The 23,753-nt window shown below is 43.9% G+C and overlaps 1 protein-coding gene and 1 long non-coding RNA gene across 3 annotated transcripts; one reads left to right on the top strand and one right to left on the bottom strand.

Annotated features, from left to right (window-relative positions):
- Positions 1–525: 525 nt before the first annotated feature.
- Positions 526–16,503, bottom strand: ENPP5 (ectonucleotide pyrophosphatase/phosphodiesterase family member 5). Of its 2 annotated transcripts, none has more exons than XM_001927534.7 (4): positions 16,463–16,503; positions 12,646–13,509; positions 9,583–9,759; positions 526–3,510 (listed from the first exon to the last, which is right to left on the bottom strand). In XM_001927534.7, the coding sequence occupies exons 2-4, from the start codon at positions 13,472–13,474 to the stop codon at positions 3,083–3,085; spliced, it is 1,434 nt and encodes a 477-aa protein (XP_001927569.1). In that variant the 5' UTR covers positions 13,475–13,509; positions 16,463–16,503; the 3' UTR covers positions 526–3,082. The 2 variants fall into 2 exon arrangements, with proteins under 2 accessions (XP_001927569.1, XP_005656285.1); XM_005656228.4 differs by having other exon boundaries at positions 16,325–16,503.
- LOC146401566 (uncharacterized) lies at positions 15,843–22,186 on the top strand. The gene is made up of 2 exons (XR_014810237.1): positions 15,843–16,155; positions 17,783–22,186. It is a non-coding gene; the product is annotated as an uncharacterized LOC146401566 (long non-coding RNA).
- Positions 22,187–23,753: the final 1,567 nt, after the last annotated feature.

A 23,753-nucleotide genomic window follows, 5' to 3' on the forward strand; every position in this document is an offset into this window, starting at 1 on the left:
AACTAGTATTCATGAGAATGCAGGTTCAATCTCTAGCCCTGCTCAGTGGGTTAAAGATCCAGTGCTGCCTTAAGCTGTGGTGTAGGCTGACAGCTGTAGCTCCCATTTGACCCTTAGCCTGGGAACTTCCATATGCCACAGGTAAGGCCCTAAAAAGCAAAACAAACAAACAAACCCCAAACCCCATAAATCTACAAAACAGCTGATGGAGGGTGTTGAACAAAATTGTCGCGGTGTTGGAGGTGGGGGGATCCCATTCCTCTGACCCTCCTAAAATTCTTAGAGTTAGGAGGATCAGCCAGCCTACATTTTATTTCTATGTGCTCATTTGTGTTGACTGCATACAAAGTCTGATCATTAGAGACAGGCAGGTAAAACCAAAACCACAACAAAACCATCTCAAGATGATGAGTGACTAGATTTTCCCAGCAAGGTTTAAAATGTTATTGTCCTTCAGGTAAACGCTCCTGCTGAAATGTTATAGGAAACTAAGTATCTGTAAATAAAAGAAACCACTCAGTCATCGAATCTTCACATCAGAATTTTAATGATTTCGTAAACGTTACAGAATTTACTTTCTTCTTACTAGTGAGGTCACAGCACCTTCTAAATTAAGTTAATGCAGCAGTTGATTTTCAATGTACACATCACTCGAAAAATAATGCTTGTACAGAAAACAGTTTTATCTTTCAGTCTTTAGATGGGCATCTCAATAACGCAAATAAATTCAGTGCTACAAAGCAAGCCAACACAAGTGGTTACCTGTTCTAAAATGTCTAGTCCAGAGTTCAGACCTCTTGACTTCGCCATCTACCACCTAACTTCTCAGCTTTTCAATCTAGTCATTTCTAGAGATTTCATTCTGTTCCATTAAGAGATTGTATATTGAAAGGAGAATCAGGTACCAATAGCATTCTTTATTGATGTCATCATTTAAAAATCATTCATTCACTTGATTTTAGGAAGCACTTAAATTCAAGGATATATTTAACTGTGCCACTTTTGTTCTTTACAGATAGTTTATCCTTTCTTTCTGGAATACATTCACCATTTCACTTACTTACTAGCCTGTTGGTGCATAAATATATGCAAAATCACAAGAATTATCTACAGGCCATGTGTCTCTAGACAGGTTTCTATTTTCTTCAAGGGAAGCTGTTCTTTCCAGGGCTGCTTCTTTTCCACCAAGAAACCCTAAGTAATACTACCTTCTCCCCAACCTACAAAAGCACAGCTTTTCATGGTGGGAAGGAGGAGCTGAGGTGACCAGGCAGGTTAAAAACTACCCAGGAGGTAACGTCTATTTGTGAACCTCAGTTTTCTTTGATTTCACTGAGCACTTGGTGAGTGGATATTCAACCTCAGCTTTTCTTTTTTTTTTTAGGGCCACACCTATGGCGTATGGAGGTTCCCAGGCTAGGGGTCGAATTGGAGCTAGAGCTGCAGGCCTACGCCACAGCCACAGCAACGCAGGATCTGAGCTGTGGATGGATCCTTAACCCACTGAGTGAGGCCAGGAACCGAACCCACAACCTCATGGTTCCTAGTCGGATTTGTTTTCCGCTGCACCATGACGGGAACTCCATCTCAGCTTCTTCTGTTTCAATACCTGTTAGCTCTAAGAGACATGTCACTACTTTTTGCCATCAGGTACCCTTCAGCACTGTTCTGGGTACATTGTGAAAAATGGTCCTGCCTAATTTTTCCCCCAAGCTCCTGTCTTAATTTCCGCCACTACCCCCCTTCTGCCCCACAAGCACCACACAGCTCTTTTCAAGGACTGTGTGCCCTACACTTTTCCCTAGTATAATTTGTGCTCTCTTGCAATTCTGGACTTTCAAATGCTCAAATCTAAAAGATGCTTGTGTTCTGTTACTGACAGGTTACCAGAAAGAAAATAATTTCATTGAACTGATTTTTAATGCGATTAATAGCGATGTTGTTTTCAAAGCAGCAAATAATTACAGAACAAGAGAAAACATGGCTGAGCTGGTGCCTGATCCTTTATATTCCGGCTAGTGCTGGATGATAGAGGAAAGAAATGTATATTCATGGTGTCTTATTATCAGAGTAAAATGACACATCAGGAAGTAGCAGTAATGACTCAGGAGGGAAACAATTTGCCTAGGATGAGTCCCTCAGTATTTGCATCTCTTTTTGGGGGGCAAGGCGGGGAGGAAATGAGTTAGGACAAGGAGGGCCCACCCTGCTGTGGAGAATGCAATCTTCCCCAAATTCAATGTACAAAGGCTGTCATTTTCATCATCAAGTTTTCACTTACCTCCTATTCTCCTAATGTAAGGAGATAGATTTCTGCATTATTTAGGAATTATTAGAAATTTGATTCTGTTTGAACAAGGAACAAGAGGTAGGCTGGGACGTGGATATAAAAAATTGTCTTTTTCAACCGAGTTATGAGTTATGAGATGTTACAGTCAATAAAGTGCATTTCATATAAAAGTACCTATCAGGAGAGTAGTTTATTTATTTATTTATTTAGCTTTTAGGGGCCGCACCTGCGGCATATGGAGGTTTCCATTCGGCATAGGGGTCAAATCAGAGCTAGAGCTGCTGGCCTATGCCACAGCCACAGCAACGCCAGATCCGAGCCACGTCTGTGACCTACACCACAGCTCAGGGCAATGCCAGATCCTTAACCCACTGAGTAAGGCCAGGGATCAAACCCGCAACCTCATGGTTTCTAGTCAGAGTCATTTCCACTGCCCCACGACGGGAACTCCAGGAGAGTAATTTAAAGTGCAATCCTGTATGATACTTCAAATAGTGCAAAGTTGCTAAATATATACATTTTATGTGCCAAGTCCAAATAAAGCAGGATCTTAGGTAGCCCTACATTGCCCTAAGCCAGAGAGAGCAATGCAAACATACCGCCCCATCTTCCATCCTTTGCAGATGTGTCATTTGATCCATGTGCCTATGAGTGCGTGCGTGTGTGTGTGTGCACAAGCCTCTCTATGTACAAATCTGCTAAATGGTCTGTGCAAATGCCTGAAGCTGGTTTCCTAGAATGGGAAACCTTTAAACACTGACATAACTATGCAACCTCCCCATCAACATAGCATTAGGCTTGTAATAATGGCTGAGATATTTCAGACTGAAAATCTGGTAAGGCAGGTATCTGACTGCGAATTAAATGTTTAGTGAAAGTTATTAAAAAGACAATAACTATAATGGCTCCGAGAGAGACCCCTAGGAAATAAGCGTATGACTCCTCTTGCTCATTTTCTCTTGGTTTGACACCACCACGCAGGAAAGGAGGGCTCTGCGTGTAAGGGCTTGCTCTTGGCGCTGTGGAACTGAGCAGATCCTGGACATTCCTGAGTGACCCGTTGTGTGGCATGCCAGTGATGTTGAGGAGATGGCAGAGCAGGGGGTACAGATCCGTGGAGTTCATGGCCTCTCTTGTGAAGTTCTTTCGGAAGGCAGGCCCGTGGGCTAAAAATATGGGGTGCATTTCTGCTAATGCATTATCATAACCGTGGTTGCCTACTGTGAAGATAAAACGTGTATGAACAGGTTAGCCAAACAGATGGCATTAAACTGGAAATAATGGCTGTATTGCTGAGTTCTGAACTTCGATGCAAATTTTCCCTAACTTGACTTTTTAAATGAAAGGGTCTTTTACAAATAATCACTGCTATTGTCAATGTCACAGGTCACTTCAGGAAACGAAAAGTCAAACAATCACAAATCTTTATCAAAGGCCAACGTTTCTTTAAGCAGCACAAGAAAAAGTATAAAGGGCAAAGCCAAGTCAAGGCAGGGGAAGATGAAAGTGATCTTTTTGGTTTTTGGTGGCAGGTAAACTAATATTCAGCAAATACTTGTTAGGTACCTACTATGTTTCAGTTATTGTTGCAAAGATAAAAGGATAAAGGTGCTTAATTATGAAGCCAATAAGTTCATAATTACCTATAAAAGAGGAAAAGCAATAAAAACAAGACACCTCCAAAATCGAACCTCTATAGTTACAGGTCCAATCCACTTTTGAAAAATAAAGATCAGGGAGTTCCCTTGTGGCTCATGGGTTAAAGATCTGGTATTGTCACTGCTGTGGTTTGGGCTGTTGCTGTGTTGTGGGTTAGATCCCTGGCCCCAGAACTTCTGCATGCCATGGGCATGGCCAAAAATATAAGTGAAAGAAAATTTAAAAAATGAGAAAAATGTTTCAGAGTTCTCCTGTGGCTCAGGAGGTTAAGGATTTGGCATTGTCACTACAGTGGCTTGGGTCCGCACTGTGGCTTGGGTTTAATCCCTGGCCCCAGAATTTCCACATGCAAAAAAAAAAAAAAAAAGTGGTGAGAATGACCAGCAAATCAGCCTCATCTGCTTATACGTGCTACGGGGAGACATGCAATGGGAACACATGTCCAGAAAGAAAATTCTACACCGGCTCCTCTGAAAGTTATTGTCTCAAAGTAATTCCAAATCTTCCTGGCAAAATCTATCTGAAGAAGTCATTCTAAGTGCTATGATTCTTTTGAGTTTATTTATTTATTTATAGCTTCTTTTTTTTTAGTGCTGAACCCTCGGTATGTGGAAGTTCCCAGGCTAGGGGTCAAATCGGAGCTGCAGCTGCTGGTCTACACCACAGCCACAGCAACGCGGGATCCGAGCCATGTCTGTGACCTACACCACAGCTCACGACTACGCTGGATCCTTAACCCACTGAGTGAGCCCAGAGATCAAACCCACATCCTCATGGATACTAGTTGGGTTTGTAACCCACTGAGCCACAGAGGGAACTCCTCTTTTGAGTTTATTATTCAACTGAAAATAATGCTGGATTTCTGAATCACCAGGAATCATCACACAGGGGACTTTGCTGTTCTAGTTAATTCATCGATATTGGCACATTGCGAAATGTGTCATGACTATAATTTTATAGTTGAATGGATGACTACTGTGCTCATTTCTATGAGAAGCTGGATCCAGACTTTTAAGCACAAAGGCAAAGATAATCCATTCCCCTCTCACCTTTTACTAGAAAATCAGATCTGAGGTGAACACATGATGACTTAATACAAACCTCTCCCATGCCCGGGGACTTTGTTTTGTAGCCATGGTCCCTACCATATATGCCTGACCCAGAAGAGTATTTAATAAGCGATGCATAAGAGCATGTGTATGAGCCCGCGGGGCTAGAGGGTGCAGGCAAAAACACAGACTGCTGGGTAGTACCCTCACAGTTCCTAGTTCAGTAGGTCTGAGCTAGGCCCAAGAATCTGCATTTCTTTCTTAATTAATTAATTTTTTTGTCTTTTAGGGCTTCACCAGAGGCATGTGGAGGTTCCCAGGCTAGGGGTCCGGTCAGAGATATAGCTGCCGGCCTACACCACAGCCACAGCAACACAGGATCCGAGCCACGTCTGTGACCAACACCACAGCTCAGGGCAACACCAGATCCTTAACCCACTGAGTGATGCCAGGGATCAAACCCAAGTCCTCATGGATACTAGTCCTATTCGGTAAACCGCTGAGCCACAACAGGAATTCCGAGAATCTGCATTTCTAACAAGTTTCCAGGTGATTTGGATGCTGTTAGTCCAGGGAATACATTTAGAGAACCACTGCTTTGGGGCATTTGGGCTGAATTCTTACACAACTCAGGCTGAGAAGGCCTATAGTGGTCAGTGCTTAACTATCTGTTGAATCAATAATTATGTTGAATATAAGGTGACATCAAGACATCAATAGGAGAACTATTAAAGTTTTCTATTCAAAATAGGTGTGACCCAAAGTTCCCAGAGTGGCTCAGGGGTTAACGAACCCGACTAGCATCGGTAAGGACAAGGGTTTGATTCCTGGCCTCCCTCAGTGGGTTAAGCATCTGGCATGGCCGTGAGCTGTGGTGTAGGTTGCAGACACAGCTCAGATCTTGTGTTGCTGTGACTGTGGTGTAGGCCAGTGGCTACAGCTCCGATTCAACCCCTAGCCTGGAATCTCCATATGCCCATGGGTGTGGCCCTAAAAAGGCAAAAAGACAAAAATTTAAAAAATAGGTGTGACCCATCTATTACATAATCATAGTTCACACAAACCAAAATTTCAAGAGGGTCACTTACATTTATATTCAACATAAATTGTAATTAAAATCTCCTCAGAGACAGCAGTTCTTTTTCTCTTTTCTTCTCTTTTTTTTTTTTTTTTTTTTTCTTTTTTAGGGCAACACCTGAGGCATATGGAAGTTCCCAGGCTAGGGGTCAAACTGGAGCTACAGCTGCCAGCCTACACCACAGCCACGGCCAACACCGGATACGAGCTGCATCTGAGACCTATACCACACAGCCTGTGGCAACGCTGGATCCTTAACCCACTGAGCAAGGCCAGGGATGGATACTAGTCAAGTTCTTAACGCACTAAGCCACAATGGGAAGAGCCTAGCAATTCTTTTCTTTTTCTTTCTTTCTTTCTTTTTTTATTTCTTCCTTCCTTTCTTTCTTTCTTTTTTTATTTCTTCCTTCCTTTCTTTCTTTCTTTTGTGTGTGTGTGTGTTTGTGTGATCAGCCCCTCTAACCTAAAAATGAACATATAAATGTGGCAACTATTCTCATAGCCAAAGATATAATGTTTAAAGGCCTTCTTAAAACAGCTCTCCTAGCTTGATTAAACATTGGTTTATAGATTATTATCTGTCTGTAAAACCTGTTTTAAGGACCAGAACCCATGTATCTGTACACTTGTGCCAGTATGACTTACATATGCCCTACAAATGTCACTGCCAGGCAACTGCTCTCCTGGTCACCCAATAAACAAGATGGGAACCTAATTCTACCTAAAGGGACATCTTTGTACATCTCTTCTATGTATCCAGGACCTATGCCTCAAAGAGCATTTCTAGATAGTGTTGACATACTATAGTTCCTTCCACATTCATGCAACAGAACAGAAACAACTCCCAGTGATTTGGTGGGTAGAGCATGTTAATATCCATGTCAGCCAGGAAGGCAGAAGCCAAACCAGGCAGTTCAAGAGAGGGAATTTCAGGGGGTTCCCCTCGTGGCTCAGCGGAAACATATCCAACTAGTATCCATGAGGATGAGGGTTCGATCCCTGGCATCGCTTGGTGGGTTAAGGATCGGCGCCATGAACAGAGTTGTAGGTTGCAAACATGGCTCAGATCCTGTGTTGCTGTGGCTGTGGTGTAGGTTGGCAGCTATAGCTCTGATTTGACCCTAGCCTGGGAACTTCGTATGCTGCAGGTGCAACCCTAAAAAGAAAAAAAAGAGGGAGGGATTTCAGATGGGGGCTCAGTAACAAACTGCAGAAGCTCAGCCACAAACAAGGGATGGGGAGGTCACCTGGTGAGTAGAACAGTGGGAACCTCCCACAGCCCCCAGGGCTGGAGGGACAGAAGGAAGATGTGGTGACTCCAGAGCCCCAAGACCAGGAGTACCCAGGAGATGCTGAGGCCATAGAGAGGGAAGTGGTCCAGAGCTGGGATTACAGAGGACATGAGGCCAACGTTAGAGACACGGCTGGGGCAGGAAGAGTGAGGGTCAAATATCTGGGCTTCCCCCAAACTCCTGTTCCCATTATTTGGCCAAACCGCACCAGAAACCATTTCCCAAAGGAGCCTGGGAATTTCACTCTGCAGGGATCAGTCACTGGCGGTACAAAGCAGAGCAGGGTAAGAGCCGGGAATTTGAGAGCAGATGTGCAAATGACAGGCATATATATATTTTTTTGAATATGGATATATGCCCGGGAGTGGGATTGCCGGATCCTATTCCATATTTAGTTTTCCGAGGACCTCCATACTGTTCTCCACAGTGGTTGTACCCATTTACAATCCCACCAACAGAAAAAGAGGGTTTCCTTTTCCCCAGACATTCTTCAGCAGTTGGTATTTGTAGACCTATTAATGATGGCCGTTCTGACTGGTTTAAGGTAGTACCTCGTTGTAGTTTATCGCAGTACTATCCACAATAGCCACGACATGGACACAACCTAAATGTCCATCCACAGATGAATGGCTTAAGTGGTACATATATACAATGGAATACTATTCAGCCATGAAAAGAACAAAATAATGCCATTGGCAGCAATATGGATGCAACTAGAGATTCTCATACTAAGTGAAGTAAGTCAGAAAGAGAAAAAGACAAATACCATATGATATCACCTCTATGTGAATCTAAAATATGGCGCAGATGAACCTATCTACAAAACAGAAACAGACTCAGGGACATAGAGAACAGACTTGAGGTTGCCAAGGGGGAGGGAGAGGAAGTGGGATGGATGGGGAGTTTGCCGCGTCTGCAACCTACACCACTGAGCGAGGCCAGGGATGGAACCTGCATCCTCATGGATACTAGTCAGGTTCATTACTGCTGAGCCACGATGGGGAACTTCCCATTTGACTAACTTATTAAAAGCTATGTGAAAAGGGGAAATTATACCCTACAGAGAGCAGGAAGTTCTTTATTTTGCATGCTTGAATTTTAAATGGGATTTCATTATATTCTAAATTTAATCAGTGGAAATATCTCCAAAATTATAACACTTGGTATTAATTAGGGAAATATATCTTGATATATTTTTATCCATGCCATATGCAGTTCTTGATAGAAATGTTCCTAAGGTGTAAAGCAAGCTGGCCTATATTTGGTAGAGCCAGAAGCGCAAAAGAAACTAGAAAGCTAAGAACTGCAAAGAAAAATTGAGATTACATTCTTATGAAATCAGAATATGAAACAGATACAGAAAATGATTCAACTGACCCCCTTCAGTTAGGTTTTGCTCAAGAACATAATGGTTGTAATTAGCAGTACAGGCGACTGTGCTTTGGTCTGATGGCTTCAGAAGAAGTAAATGTTTCATTTTTAGGAGGTTACCTCATTTTAAAGCCCCAATAAAATTTTTTTCTTTTCATGATTGCACCTATGGCATATGGAAGTTCCTGGGCTAGGGTCGAATCAGAGCTGCAGCTGCAGCCCTATGCCGCAGCCACAGCAACGCCAGATCAGAGCAACACTGGATCTGAACTGCATCTGTGACCTCCGCCAGATCCTTAACCCACTGAGCGAGGCCAGGAATTGAATCCTCAACCTCATCGACACTATGTTAGGCTCTTAACCTGCTGAGCCACAACAGGAACTCCTCTAGCAAACCTTTATTGGAATCTTTACTGGGTCTTTCTTTAGCTTTTTTTTTTTTGTTTTTTTTTTTTTTGTCTTTTTAGGGCCACACCTGCGGCATATAGAGGTTCTCAGGCTAGGGGTCCAATCGGAGCTACAGCTACTGGCCTACACCACAGCAACAGAAACGTGGAATCCGAGCTGCATCTGTGAACTACACCACAGCTCATGGCAATGCCAGATCCTTAACCCAGTGAGCAAGGCCAGGGATTGAACTCGCAACCTCATACTCATGGTTCCCAGTCGGATTCATTTCCACTGCACCACGACGGGAACTCCTCTTTAGCTATTAATGCATGGTATGAGCTAGTTATTTGATCGGTAGAGAAATTGCTGAGAACAGCAAAAAAACGGCTTCCGCCTGGCCTCCACTGTAGCCAACAAGGATGCAGAATGGGGAGAAACACTATCACATACTCACACAGAAAGTCGTCGGACTTATTCCGCAAAACATACCACCCGTTGTCAGCCACTGCGATGATTGGCTGAATTCGGCTGTTGTATCTGTAATGCCATCTTTCCGGAATCTCTTCTTTTTTGTAAACAGTAAGATTAGGATGAGCGTGAGCTAGTGCTTCATAGACTTCATCAAATTTACCTAAAAGAGAAGGAGGAGGAGAGGCACTCAGAACGAAGACACTGGCTGGGACATTCAAAGAAGCAACCAGGGCAACAGAGGCCAGTCAACACAGGCATCCTTCTGACATGGAGAGTCACAAGCTCAACCTTAGGAAGCCTAGCCAGAGGCGTCCCCTCGGGGGAAATAATCTTGCGGCAAAACTCAGAAGTACTATTTTTTTTCTTCAAGGCTGCATCCAAGGCATGTGGAAATTCCCAGGCTAGGGGTCAAATCGGAGCCACACCTGCCGGCTTACATCACAGCCACAGCAACACCAGATCGGAGCCACATATGCAGCTTTTGGCAACGCCTGATCCTTAACCCACTGAGCAAAGCCAAGTATCGAACCCACATCCTCACAGACACTGTGTGAGTTCTTAACCTGCTGAGCCACAACGGGGACTCTGAGAAGTAACCTCTTAAAGTAAATTCATCTTGGAGTTCCCGTCGTGGCGCAGTGGAAACAAATCCGACTAGGAACCATGAGGTTGCGGGTTCGATTCTCGCTTCGCTCAGTGGGCTAAAGATCTGGCATTGCAGTGAGCTGTGGTGTACATCAGATCCCGAGTTGCTGTGGTCGTGGCTGTGGCGTAGGCTGGCAGCTGTAGCTCCGATTTGACTCCTAGCCTGGGAACCTCCACATGCAACTAGTGGGCATTTAAAAAGCAATAAATAAATTTAAAAAATTCTTCTTGGGAGGACATTTTATTTTATTCTTTTAAATGATTTTTATTTTTTTCTTTTATAGTTGGTTTACAGTGTTCTGTCAATTTTCTACTGTACAGCAAGGTGACCCAGTCACACATACATGTATACATTCTTTTTTCTCACATTATCCTCCATCACGCTCCATCATAAGTGACTAGATATAGTGCCCAGTGTTACACTGCAGGATCTCATTACTTATCCACTCCAAAGGCAACAGTTTGCATCCATTAATCCAGATTCCTAGGAGAGGGCATTTTATACAAAGAGAAATCTCTAATATCTGAAGACAAAATACCCACACACGTGCGAATTGGTGGCACTTAGTTCCACGTCCAGGGCACTGCAATACCCACACAAAAACAAAGAGCTCAGTCCTGATAGCTCTCAGTCCAGAGACAGAGAATCTCAAGGCGATAAGGGTATGTGGAGGGGGAGGGTTGGTCAAGGACCAAAGCGGCAAAGCAGGTTGTAAAATGGAAACATTCTTTAAAAACCCTGGAGGCAGAAGTACTCCCAGTAACTTCAAACTGCAGGAATCACTATCTTTAATCGTCTCTTGTTTTTCAAATCTGTTTATTAGGGGACATCATACCAATTTTACAAGGAAAATTAAAAGGTTAAGGTAATTTTCTTAACCACCAAAAGTGACTATTTTATACTGAATTTGTTAAAAAGTTTGTCTGCAGGTGCACGTGCATATCTTAACATTCACTGTTTCCTAGCGATAGGGATGGAGTCGGCACAGGTAGCTGTAAAATCCCAGTAAAGGACCATAAATAAAGAGGAAAACCTGGGGGACATTGGGAGACCACTGTAAGTTAATAATTGCTCAAGAAAGCCATCAGAACAGGGCAGGCTTGCTCGACTAGTGGAGGTGCGAGAAATGCCTCAGGTCGTGGGGGGGGAGGGAATGGGATGAGGGCTGCATTCAGATTCAGACCAAGGGCAGGAGTTTGGGGACCACCCTTCTGCTGACTTGAATACACACCTTACCCAGTAACAAAGGATGGGCTACTGCTGGAAGAAAGAGGAAGAGGCAGTCTTTTCTGACCCCCACTCCCCTTGGATGACAAAACTGTAGCCCACCGGATCCTGGGGGCAGAGCCTCCTTGCCTGCCTGCTTGCATCTCTCACAAGCATCTGATCTTAAATCTATTTCTTGCCAATCACTTTGTCTCTCACTGAATTCCTTCTGCGTGGAGGCATGAAGAACCTGAATTTCAGTGAGTTCAGACACTGGGTGAGTGATTTCCATTTAAAACCATGGGTTTAAGTCCCAGTCTGGGTTTAGGTTGCGTTCAAGCCACTAGTGCTGTCCGTTTCACTAGGATCCTCTGCATTGCCCTGTACGGGATCTAATTCTTACTTGTGAGCCACTTAGCTTTTCAAGGATCTGTTTTCTCACCTGATACCTAGACGAACACCAGGAGGTGATAAAACAGAAGTCAGACGAGCAGAGGCTTGCTCTGCACTTACTTTTGACCTGGGGATGTTGAACCTTTGGGGCTTGTTCACCTATCTTGAAATCAGAAATCATGAGTGACAGGGTTGGAATGGGGCTTCCCGGAGAGGTTTGTAAAAAGGTCAAGGTACAGTTGGGAGTTTCCTGGTGGTCTGGTGGTTAGGATTTGGGGCTTCCACTGCTGTGGCTTGGGTTCAATCCCTGGTCTGAGAACTGAGATTTCACATCAAGCCCTCTGCCCACCCCCCACAAAATACTATTATTACTTCCCCTGCTTATGGATAAGAAAACTAAATCTCAGAACGACCAGAGCTTTCTCCTTCCCATAACCATCTGCTTTCCTAAGGGTCCACAGAAGGCTTTGGGGCTTCCATAAAATAACTGCAATGGTATGCATATTTTGTATGTATTTTCCCATCCCCAATCCTCTGAAAATGGAAGCTGTAGCTTTCCCCATATCTGATAGGACTACCATAAACATAGAGGGAGCATCAGTTTCAATATTCTAGGAAAAAGGGAAAAATTAGACTCTGTGAAAAGAGAGTTTGTCTTTTCAGCATTTAAGGATTCGATTCTGGAATTCTACCATGTCAGAGGCAAGCCCACTGGAAAGACACAGACACAAAAATCCCCCCTTCAAAAGCACTGGGCATGCGTAGCCCCAGCCCCCAGCTCACCCCTCAATTCAGACTTACCTTCTTTGGGTAAGATAGCTGCTACCGGTGATTGGTCAATCAGGGTATAGTGGTCTCTATCCAGATACTGGTCAAGCTCTATGACCCTTTCCTCAGAACACTGCGTCATCCCATGATCACTTGTGATGATTAGGTTCAGAACATTCCACAGCTTCGCCTTCTTCAGCATTTGTATGAGATAACCTAGCTTGTGGTCAGTATCTGAAATGACAGGTCCCATGAGCGGGCTGTCCGGTCCCAAATGGTGGCCCATGTCGTCAGGTTCTTCCCAGTAGAGAAGACCAAGATTGATGGGCTCTTTCGAGGTAAACCATTCAATGATTTTGGCAACTCTCTCTTCAAAGGAAACGGACTCGTTGTAAGGGAGGTAGTGAGTAGGAAAGCTTTCATGTATTTTCACATCTGTCCCAGGCCACATGGCCGCGCCACTAGTATGTCCCGCCCTCTGATTCGTGATCCATATTGGCGTCGCTTCTTCCCAAAACTCAGAATCATAAATGTCCATGTTATCCAAGGAGAAGGATTTGTTCAGGATAGGATCAAACATGTCATTTGCCACAATGCCATGATTCTCAGCAAAGAGGCCAGTTACCAGAGTATAATGGTTAGGGTAGGTCTTTGTAATAAAAATATTAGTAACTTGCTTCACATGGACCCCATGTTTCATAACATAATGAAAATGGGGTGTTGGAACTCTGTATAAGTAATCCCAACGGAATCCATCAAATGAAACTAGCAGAACTTTTTGCTGGTCTGGTTGGAGAGAATATGTCTTTGCAAGTGTTAATGCAGCAAGTAGGAAGCACACCCAGAGAAATTTTGAGGTCATTTTCAAAGAACTTGATCGGTTCCGTGTAAGATAATCTGGATAAGAAACATATAGAAATTAATGACAATAATTTTGTTTTGTATACTTGAACCCCAATTGAGAGTGATGCTGCTGAGTAATTCCAGTTCTATCATAAACCACAGCCTGGAAGGATCATGTTGCAGAACTGCGTCTTAAACAAGAAGCTGAGCAGTTTGTTTGCATTTTAGAAACTGTTTTAGTTTCCAAGAATTGATCAAAACATTCCTCAAAGAAATTATTTAAAACAGCTCCTAAAATATCATTTTGAAAGATGACATGGAGTTCCCACTGTGGCTCGGCAATAAGGAACCCGACTAGTGTCCAAGAAGATGAAGGTTCTATCCCTGGCCCTGTTCAGTGGATAAAGGATCCGGCGTTGCTGTGAGCTGCAGGGGAGGTCACAAGTGCGACTCAGAGAATCTGGCGTTGCTGTGGCTGTGGTGTAGGCCGGCAGCTGCCGCTCTGATTTGCCCCTCGCCGGGGAACTTTCATATGCTGCAGGTTTGGCACTAAACAGATTAAAAAAACAAAAATAAAATAAAAGATGATATAATTTACATACAACTTTTCAGAAGCCATTTTTAGGTTGACTCAGACCTCTGACTCCTGGTCAGAAAGATTTGTATGGTCAAATACCTGTGGATATACTTATTATGTTAGCGGGACCCTAGGAACCTAGCGACAGGAATTACCACTGGAAATCCAAAAAAGAGTGCTTTTTAAAAACACATATGTACAGGAGATACTTGGTGGTCTAACAGTTAAGAATACAGTGTTGTCTGTCATTGCCATGGCTCTGGTCACTGCTGTGGCAGGTTTGATCCCTGGCCCAGGAACTTCCACAAGCCAAGGGCAAGGACAAAAAAAAATATGTACACCTCCATTTTTCAAAGACCAGGCCTTATGTTTGGTCCATCATGGTGAAAGATGTCATGAGAGAGGAGAAAATAGATGAACTTGGTTTCTTGAAGTGACATCAAGTTTGTGACTTTCTAATACATTTGTGAAAAGTAATGTACATTCCTGTATTAACAAAGAACAGCCTTCTTTAAAATAATTAGAACTAAGTATAAACAAAAACATAATTCTGAAATTTGATGCTGACCTTCTTAAAGTTAATCAACATTTTTTTCTTTTTTGGTTTTTTAGGCCATACCGGTGGCACATATGGCCGATGCCACAGCCATAGCAATGCCAGATCCGAGTCGCATCTGTCATCTACACCACAGTTCACAGCAATGCCAGATCCGTGTCGCGTCTGTCATCCACACCACAGTTCACAGCAATGCCAGATCCTTAACCTACCAAGTGAGGTCAAGGATCGAACCTGGAGCCTCATGGTTCCTAGTCTGATTCATTTCCGCTGAGCCAGGACCAGAACTCCAAGTTCATCAACGTTTAGTTGTATCAGTGATGTGTGTAGAAAAGGCACTTCCCAGGATTAAATAATCTCTTCAGATTAAGGTTGATGTTACCGTTGTTAATCTGCCTATATTTCCAAAAAGCTTTATTCTCTTCAAGAGTGCTAATAAGAGGCAACATGCATAAACAATACATATGTAAATTTTGTCAGTTCTCATTGGGCCCGCAAATCCAGTGAGGATATTTTGTTCTCTCCTTCTTCCATCCATTCTTGCATGAAGGTATTTATTAGCCCAACAAAACCTGGATCTAGTTGCATTTTGTGCCAAGAAACCTATTGAATTCAGCTTTCCACATCTTTCTAATTTGAACATGCTGAAGATATTTTTCAACCTCAAAAACAGACCCTGTCTTGTCCTGCTATATTATAAATAAAATAAGGAAAATAAAAACTGCTTGGTATGCTTGCTTTGCTTTCAGATGCAGTAATTCTTTTATTTGTTTTGTAACCATGATTTTAGCATACCTAGAGCATTACTTAAACTGAAATGATTTTAGGTAATGTTCTCCAGACAATGGTTCAAAAATTAAATTCAAAAACTATTTCTCAAATGGCAACAAAGTTTCCAGTTCTGGAAGGAACGTGAAAAATCGGTTCCAATAAGGAACTGTAAATATATTTACTAACACCTCCGGCTGAGGATGGAGGTCCCTCCCCCCTTTCTTCTCTACCTGCCTAACACAAGGAAGGATACTGTGTATCAAATATATTTAAGTCTAAAAACAAGAATCGACTACACAGAGACATCTGATTTTCCTCTTTCAGTAAATTAATTTAGCAACTGTGGTAAGCAGAAAAGAACCGATTTCCTAGGACAAATGAAAATAAACAAAGGCTAAGAATTGCCCCAAGCTAAGGAATGTTTGGTAAGAACCAGCGTTATCACAACGAAGGCAGAAAGCTACAGAGACATGGGGGCGGGATGGAAGAAATCTGATTTCTTTCTTTTCCAAGCACAATGCCACCCGGCGACGGGGGTGGGGGGTAGGAATACTTAGATTTAGGTACAGATTTCACTGGGTTGCTTCCCAGTTCCTACCCCACCCTCACCCTCTCCTCCCGCCCACCCCCACGCCCCCGCCCCAAACAGCTTTCGAAATCTGGAGGGAAGGGGCACCGTGAAACAAGAGGAGGGAAAGTGAGGAGAAGTAGGTGAAGAGCGAATAGACGTCAAGAAGGTGATGCGGCGCCCCATCTTTTCCACGGGGATTCCATCCCAGCTCTGGGAAGCATCACGGTTACGTTCCCAATTCGCAGACTGCCGCCCACCGAGGCCAACAGATGCCCTAACGTGGGCTCTGTGTACGTGTACAGAGGAAACTGGGGGTGAGGGCAGTTTGGGGGGGTGCCCATTGGAGGCAGGTGGGTCCCCGGGAGGCCAGCCGCCCACTCCCGGGGACTCTTACCCTTGCAGCGATCCGTTCAGTCCGCATCAGTTTGGGGCAGTGGGAGTGAGGGCCTGGAGGGGACTCCCTCTCGCAGACCCGGTGCAAAGGGGGGAGGCGGCGGGAGCAAGGAGCGCCCCCAAACCCGCAGCTGCTCACCTGCACACCACCTCGGCGCAGAGCACCTGACCAGCACCTCCCCCCGCTGCAGGCCCCGCCCCTTGGCTCCGATTGGCTGCGGTATGATTGTTACTGCCGGGGCGGTGGAGAGAAAGCCAGGCTCCCAGGAGTCGCTGCCCTGCCTGTCAATCAGCCGCAGTGGGGAAGGCGCTCCCGGGTTCCGAGGATGGATAGGGCTGGAGCCAGGGGAGCGAAGGGTGGTTTGGACCCGGCCGGGAGGCCCGGGGAGCCGAAGGGATCGGTTTCTGAGGTCCCCTCTGCTGGGTCACAAAACCTTTCTGGCACCGTTCCTTTTGTAGACGGGCTGTAGTCGGTGATGCAGCGAGATCATACTGCGCTACCCCAGTAGTTAGTGCGCTCCAACTCTGTTTTTGTTAAAAGCTGCTTTTATTCTCTTATTCGATCTCTCGTGTTTGTTTTTATTTTTTCTCTTATTACAAATGAGTGGTGCCGTACCCTGGACTTTGCTCTGAGAAACACCTCAGCAGTCCAGGATGTCGATGGGAGGGTGCAAAATCTAATTGTAAAGGATTTAATTTAGTCGGCTCTGCAGCCGCAAAGCTTGTTGTCCGGGTTTTTGCAATGTCAGCTCTCAGAGATCTGCAGTAGTGTGGCACCTGAGAGCGCACATATTAAATCAAACCAGATTCAGAATCAGGTTAATTGGCACAGGCTAAGAGGCTAAACAGCTATTCTGATAGTTCCATATGAGCGCCAGACTCTGCTCTGCTCCTAGCTTTGTTTCCACATATACCGAAGAGTTATAAACTTCAGGTCTGACTTCTCTCTCAGGAAGTCTTTTTTTTTTCTTATTTTTTATTTTTATTTTTTTATTTTTATGTCTTTTGTCCTTTTAGCAACGCATCCACGGCATATGGAGGTTCCCAGGATAGGGGTCTAATCAGAGCTACAGGCCACAGCTCACAGCAACGCCAGATCCTTAACCCACTGAGCGAGGCCAGGGATAGAACCCGCAACTTCATGGTTCCTAGTCGGATTCATTTCCGCTGCGCCAGGACGGGAACTCTATCAGGAAGTCTTCTTTGGCCCTGTTCCTTCTATCCCCTTACAGTAGTGAATTTATTTTTTCAGGATTTTTTTTTTTTTTTTTTTTTTTTTTTTTGGTAATGATGGTATTTTAGGTCGAAGGGAATGCGGACATGTGCATAGTTGCCAATATAATTCCAACTGTATTTATTATAAATTATAGCAGTGACTTTCAGCTCCCCTGAAACAATTTCTCCATCGGCACAATTCCCGGGCCTAAGTCTTTTTTTTTCTTTTTTTTTTTCCTTACAGCTGCACTTGTGGCATATTAGAATTGACTGGCGGTTGACTCGGAGCTGCAGCAGCCAGCCTCCACCATAGCCACAGCAACACTGCCTCTGTGCAGAATCTGCCACCTAGCTGAGGCAGTGCCAGATCCTTAACCCAATGAGCGAGGCCAGGGATGGAACCTGCATCCTCACAGAGACTATTGTTGGGTCTTTGACTTGCCAATCCACAACTGGAATTCCTAATTCTGACCACCCTGCAATGGGCAATAACATCTGCCTGGCTGTCCCAGCTTAAGTTTCAACATCTAATTAGCTGTTACAATGGAGAAAAACCCCCGAAGCCCTGGCTCCCATCCAGAGCTCAGGTTCCCTGTCCAGTATACTGGAACTGGAAGATGAATAGACGTTTCTGCTGATACTTAATTAGATGAGGCAAACAGTTTGGTCCCTATTTTTTTCTTTCTCTAGGCTTCTCATAGAAGGGCAGTCCCTACCCCAATGGTTCTCTTCTAATTGCACCATACCATTCCCAAGGCATCTGGGCACTCCTCCATGCCTTTTATTTGCAATACCTTGAGTTTATGGTTTTCCATACGTGGGACGGGGATTAAGAGGCAGGCTGCTGTCCGGGTTTAGCCAGACCCAGTGACAATGAAGTTGTACAGGTTGTTCCAGGTCCCCAAAACCCTGACCTTTGAAATTGCCCCAGCTGGGAACGGGGTGGTCCAAGATTCTAAGTCTTTGTCCCCCCTAAATGGGCCAACCCTATGTTCTCCCCAAACGCTCAAAGGACAGCATATGCTGATTAGAGAGGAGAGTAGTGAGAACACGCTTGTCTTTTCCATGGATCACTGAACATCGTTGGACTCTGCTCAGATGGCCTTGCCTTGCTCTGCAAACTCTTTATGGAAGAACCATTGCATTCACGAGCTACCCCTGTGAAAACAGGCACAGTGCAGTTGTTAAGCACAGTGCTCAGCTCGAAAAACGACTCACAGGAGGCCCATTGAAGGCCGGAGACACTTCCCAGAGCTCCGCATGATGACATCGAGGGTCACCTGGTAGGCTTGTTATGAAAGTCATGTTGCTCATGGGGAAAAAAAATCTGGCTTCAATAGTACAGAGAGAGGAACGATTGCCAAAACATGGAATTCCCACTTCCACGTTGCCACCAGGCCTTCTCCCCTGCCTGTCACCTTGATTTCTGTCCAGCTGCAATCACTCCTCAGCAAGTTATGATCGCCTAAGCCACGACCTATTCACTGTAGCTATTCCTTTGTTTTCTATTATTGAATTAACGTGAGTAATTAGAGTATTGCGCTAGTAATGTTTTTTTCCTGAATAATGGCGTAACAGAAGAATCAGCTTCTTCTATGGGTTTTGGGGGTGGTCATGGGGGTCCCTCTGCCTGTCTAAGTCTGATAGCAGTTTGGGAGCTGAATTATTTTCTAACTTGGAAGCTGGAAAATATTTATGCTAAAACTGAAATCGGATTCATTCTTTATGAAACAGCCAAGACTGGCTCTGATGCAGAAGTTTTGTTTTCCAAACTAGTCTATATCTACCCCATGGTAGGGACAATGAGCAAATTATTTCAAATTTTTATATCTTAAGGTTGTAATATATTGTATCACAACAACTAAACTAAAACAAAGACTATCTCTTCATCATTTATAGAACATTCTGTAAAATAGGGGTTTCACATATGAATGGCCATAGAGATGCTGACTCTGGAGTGAACTTAATTTTTTTTTTTTTTGTCTTTTTAGGGCTGCGCCCATGACATATGGAAGCTCCCAGGCTAGGAATCAAATCAGAGCTGCAGCTGCTGCTCTATGCCACAGCCACAGCAACGCCAGATCCAAGCCACATCTGTGATCTATACCACAGCTTACAGCAATGCTGGATCCTTTAACCCACTGAGCGAGGCCAGGGATCAAACCTGATCCTCATGGATACAGTCAGGTTCGTTACCACTGAGCCACAGTGGGAGCTCCGTGAGCTTAATTTTTTTAATTGAAGTATAATTGATGTACAATATTGTGTTAGTTTCAGGTGTATGGCAAAGTAATTCTGATATATACGTATTTTATGTATATATATTCTTTTTCAGACTCTTTTCCATTATAAGCTACTATAAGATATTAAATATAGTTCCCTGTACTTTACAGAAAGTCCTTGTTTTTTATCTATTTTGTATTTTTGGCGTTTTTTTCAGGGCTACACCTGCGGCATATGAAAGTTCCCAGGCCAGGGGTTGAATCAGAGCTTCATCAGCCGGCATACACCACAGCCACAGCAACTCAGGTTCTGAGCTGCATCAGTGACCTACACCACAGCTCATGGCAACACCAGATCCTTAACCCACTGAGCAAGGCCAGGGATCGAACCTGCAACTTCATGGTTCCTAGTTGGATTCGTTTCCATTGCCCCACAATGGGAACTCCTGACCTTAACCCTTGATAAATTGTAGATCTTCGCTAATTTGGACTCATTAGCAGAAGTTCGACCCAATGAGTGAAAAGCTGAATTATGGATTCTTCAAAGACTTAATTCAAGTACTTTTTTGCCTATTAGTAACTTAGGCTGCTAATGCTATGTTTGTACTAATTAGAACTATATTTTCACGTAATTAGTATGCTTTTATCCTCGGAAAGCTTTATGTAGGTCAAATATATGTAACCCTGTACAGGTCTTAGTATTACTATATTTTGCAAATTATTCTCATAGTATGTTCTTTTCCTAAGGCTACTCTAGCAAAGCCACTGGGTGGCTTAGGTCAACAAAAATATATTCTCTCACAGCTTTAGAGGCTTGACGCTTGAAATCAAGATGTCAGCAGAGCAACCCTCCCTCTAGAAGCTCTAAGGCAGAATCCTGGCTTGTCTCTGTCTTTCAGTTTTCGATGGTTCTGGCATTCCTGGGCCAGCTACCATGTTGAGCTCCAATCGCCGCCTCCATCATCAAATGCTGTTCTCTGTATATTTCCGTGTCTCCACGTGGCCGTCTCGTGAGGACATCAGTTACTGGAATGAAGTCCCCCTTGAATCCAGTATGACCTCATCTAAATTTCACCTGCAAAGGACCTATTTCCAAATAAAGTCCTATTCTGAGGTACTAGGTGAATGTGAATTTGGAGGGACTCCTGTTCAAACCAGGTCACATAGTTAGTAGAATTTTTTTTTTTTTTGCTTTTTAGGGTCGCACCCGGGGCATATGAAGGTTCCCAGGCTAGGGGTCGAGTCGGAGCTACAGCTGCCAGCCTACACCACAGCTCATAGCAACGCCAGATCCTTAACCCACTGAGCGAGACCAGGGATCAAGCCCACAACCTCATGGTTTCTAGTTGGATTTGTTTCTGATGTGCCACAATGGGAACTCCTAGTCAACAGAATGTTTAATTTTATAGCTCAGCCTAGGTCCAAAGTCCATGAATTATTATTAAAGTGGCTCAAATCAAGGAAACTGACCACATCTATTGCCGACAAGGAGGCACAGCCACTGTAACAATGGAACACTTCCAGTAGCAATGTCACAGCCACTTTGGAAAACAGTTTGGAAGTTTCTTATAAAGTTAAATGTGCATTTATTCTATACCCCAGAAATCCCACTCCTTAGGTATTGAGCAGAGAGAAATGAAGATATCCACCCAAAAACATATAAGCAAATCATTATAGCTTTGTTCATCATTAAAAGCTAGAAACAACCCAAATGTCCCTCAACTGCATAGGTTAACTGTCTCAAGACATGTTTCTACAATATTTTCTTAGCCTCTTTGCTTCTATTTTCTATGCTGAAAACTCTATCTTGTCCTGCTTTACTTTACCCCATCTTCCTGCTTAGAGAACAGTCACAGTGCTGGTTAAAAAAAAGACTTAAGCTTAGGAACAAAGACCTACAGGCCTAAGTTATTCATGTGGTCAGCTGAATGAGGACATAATGCGTTGGTCTAGGCATGCTGGACCTGTGCAGATAGGCATGCGTTTGTGCAGCATGATATGTCCTCTAAAGAATAAGACGAAGATGAGCCTCATGGCCCCAAGGGGCTTATGAGGGGTTGTTAGCAGGATATGCGTTAGCAAGGAGAACGGAGGTGCAAACCTAGGCACGCTGGGTTGCTGCAGATGCGCATGCCATCTGCAGAAGCACAACGGTGATTCTCTAGATGCAATGCATGGATAGCTGACACCAAACTTCCTCAATGCTAATGATTGTTCAATGCCTAAAGGTCAGAATAAAATCTTAATCAGCTACTGGCTATGTGACTTTTAAAATAATTAACCACCCCCCAAATCCTGCACTTAGAACCCCCTCCTCACTTGACGTCATCCTAAAGAGCACAATAAAAGTAGTGTGGCTTCTTGAGGCGGGGCTCTTGGTCCCTGAGACCTTGAGTCCCCCAGTTCCCACCTTTACTTAAGATAAATGTCTCTGTGTCTTGTTTTACGTTAACTTTTTTCTTAAATTTCACGGCACTCATTCTTCAGCCCTCACCTCCTGAGCTGGTCTCAGTATTAACCCATTCTGGTCTATCCATCAGTGGAAGCCTATTCAGCAATAAGAAGGAATGAAGTACTGATACTTGCAGCACCCAGGGTGAGTCTCCAAAGCATTGCACTAAGGGAAAGAAGCCAGATACAAATGGCTACGTGCTGTATGGTTCATTTATATGACATTCTAGAAAAGGCAATCTAGAAATCAGATTTCTGGGGCCAGGAGTGAAGGGAGGGGATTGGCTACAACTTTCTGGTGTGAGGGAATTTTGATTGTGATAGTGGTTACAGGACTATCTAAGTTCATCAAAATCCAGAGAGCTTATACCTCAAAATATATCATTTTACCATACGTAAATTATACCTCAATAAACGACAAGGACAAAAAATAAGCCCTGCTGGGTTGGTGATTGTCCCTCCAAAAGTTCATGAATTAGGCCTAGAGAAGTTTGACTTTTGAGTGGCGATGTTTCTGTGTGTAGGTGCGAGTGTACTGGCTCAGCCTGAAGGATATAAGAACTTGAACTTTCAAGTGTGGGGAGTCCTTGGGGTCCCTGCTCTGCTACTTTTCCTGTTGTTTCACCTTATGAAGTCTAGAAACTGGGCAGCAAAAAAACAATTATTTTCAGGAGTTCCTGTTGTGGTGCAGCAGATGCGAATCCGACGAGCATGTAGTGTCCATGAGGATTCGGGTTCGATCCTAGGCCTTGATGGTCGGTTGGGGATCTTGGCATTGCCTTGAGTGGTGGTGTGGGTTACAGACCCGGCTTGGATCCTGAGTTGCTGTAGCTGTGAGGTAGGCTGGCAGCTGTAGCTCAGACTGGACTCTCAGCCCGGGAACTTCCATATGCCATGAGTGTGGCCCTAAATAGTAAAAAACAAAACAAAACAAAATAAAAAACAGTTATCTTCTGGGTCAGAACTGAATGTCATTTGTTGAGTAATAACGAAATCAGTTTAGGATGTGCTAATGCAAGCAGAAGGGACAGCTGCCTTTTGGTATTTAGTTTGAGGCTTATTTTGTTTTTTACATTTTATTTTTATTTTTATTTTTTTCCCGCTGTACAGCATGGGGGCCAAGTTACACATACGTGTAGACATACTTTTTCCTCCCATTGTTGTGTTGTGATGTAAGTATCTAGACATTGTTCTCAATGCTACACAGCAGGATCTCATTGTAAATCCATTCCAAGAGCAACAGTTTGCATCCATTAACCCCAAGTTCCTGATCCCTCCCACTCCTTCCCTCTCCCCTGGGGCAGCCACAAGCTCTTCTCCAAGTCCATGATTTTCTTTTCTATGGAAACGTTCATTTGTGAGGTATATTAGATTCCAGTTATAAGTGATATCGTATGGTATGTCTCTTTCTGACTTATTTCACTCAGTATGGGAGTCTCTAGTTCCATCCATGTTGCTGCAAATGCCATTATGTTGTTCTTTTTATGGCTGAGTCGTATTCCATTGTGAGTATATACCACATCTTCTTAGTCCAATCGTCTG

Source organism: Sus scrofa, chromosome 7 (assembly GCF_054392235.1).
Source record: "Sus scrofa isolate SSC_HxYL_T2T_F1_AM1 chromosome 7, Sscrofa_HxYL_maternal_Yorkshire_Landrace_v2.0, whole genome shotgun sequence".
NCBI classification, from domain to species: domain Eukaryota; kingdom Metazoa; phylum Chordata; class Mammalia; order Artiodactyla; family Suidae; genus Sus; species Sus scrofa.

Excerpts from the sequence above, each read along its gene's own strand:
- ENPP5 (XM_001927534.7), bottom strand. The coding sequence starts at position 13,474 with ATGACCTCAAAATTTCTCTGGGTGTGCTTCCTACTTGCTGCATTAACA. Across the intron at positions 9,760-12,645 it reads AGCTATCTTACCCAAAGAAG|GTAAATTTGATGAAGTCTAT; the intron begins GTAAGTCTGAAT and ends CTTCTCTTTTAG. Across the intron at positions 3,511-9,582 it reads TAAGTCCGACGACTTTCTGT|TAGGCAACCACGGTTATGAT; the intron begins GTGAGTATGTGA and ends TTATCTTCACAG.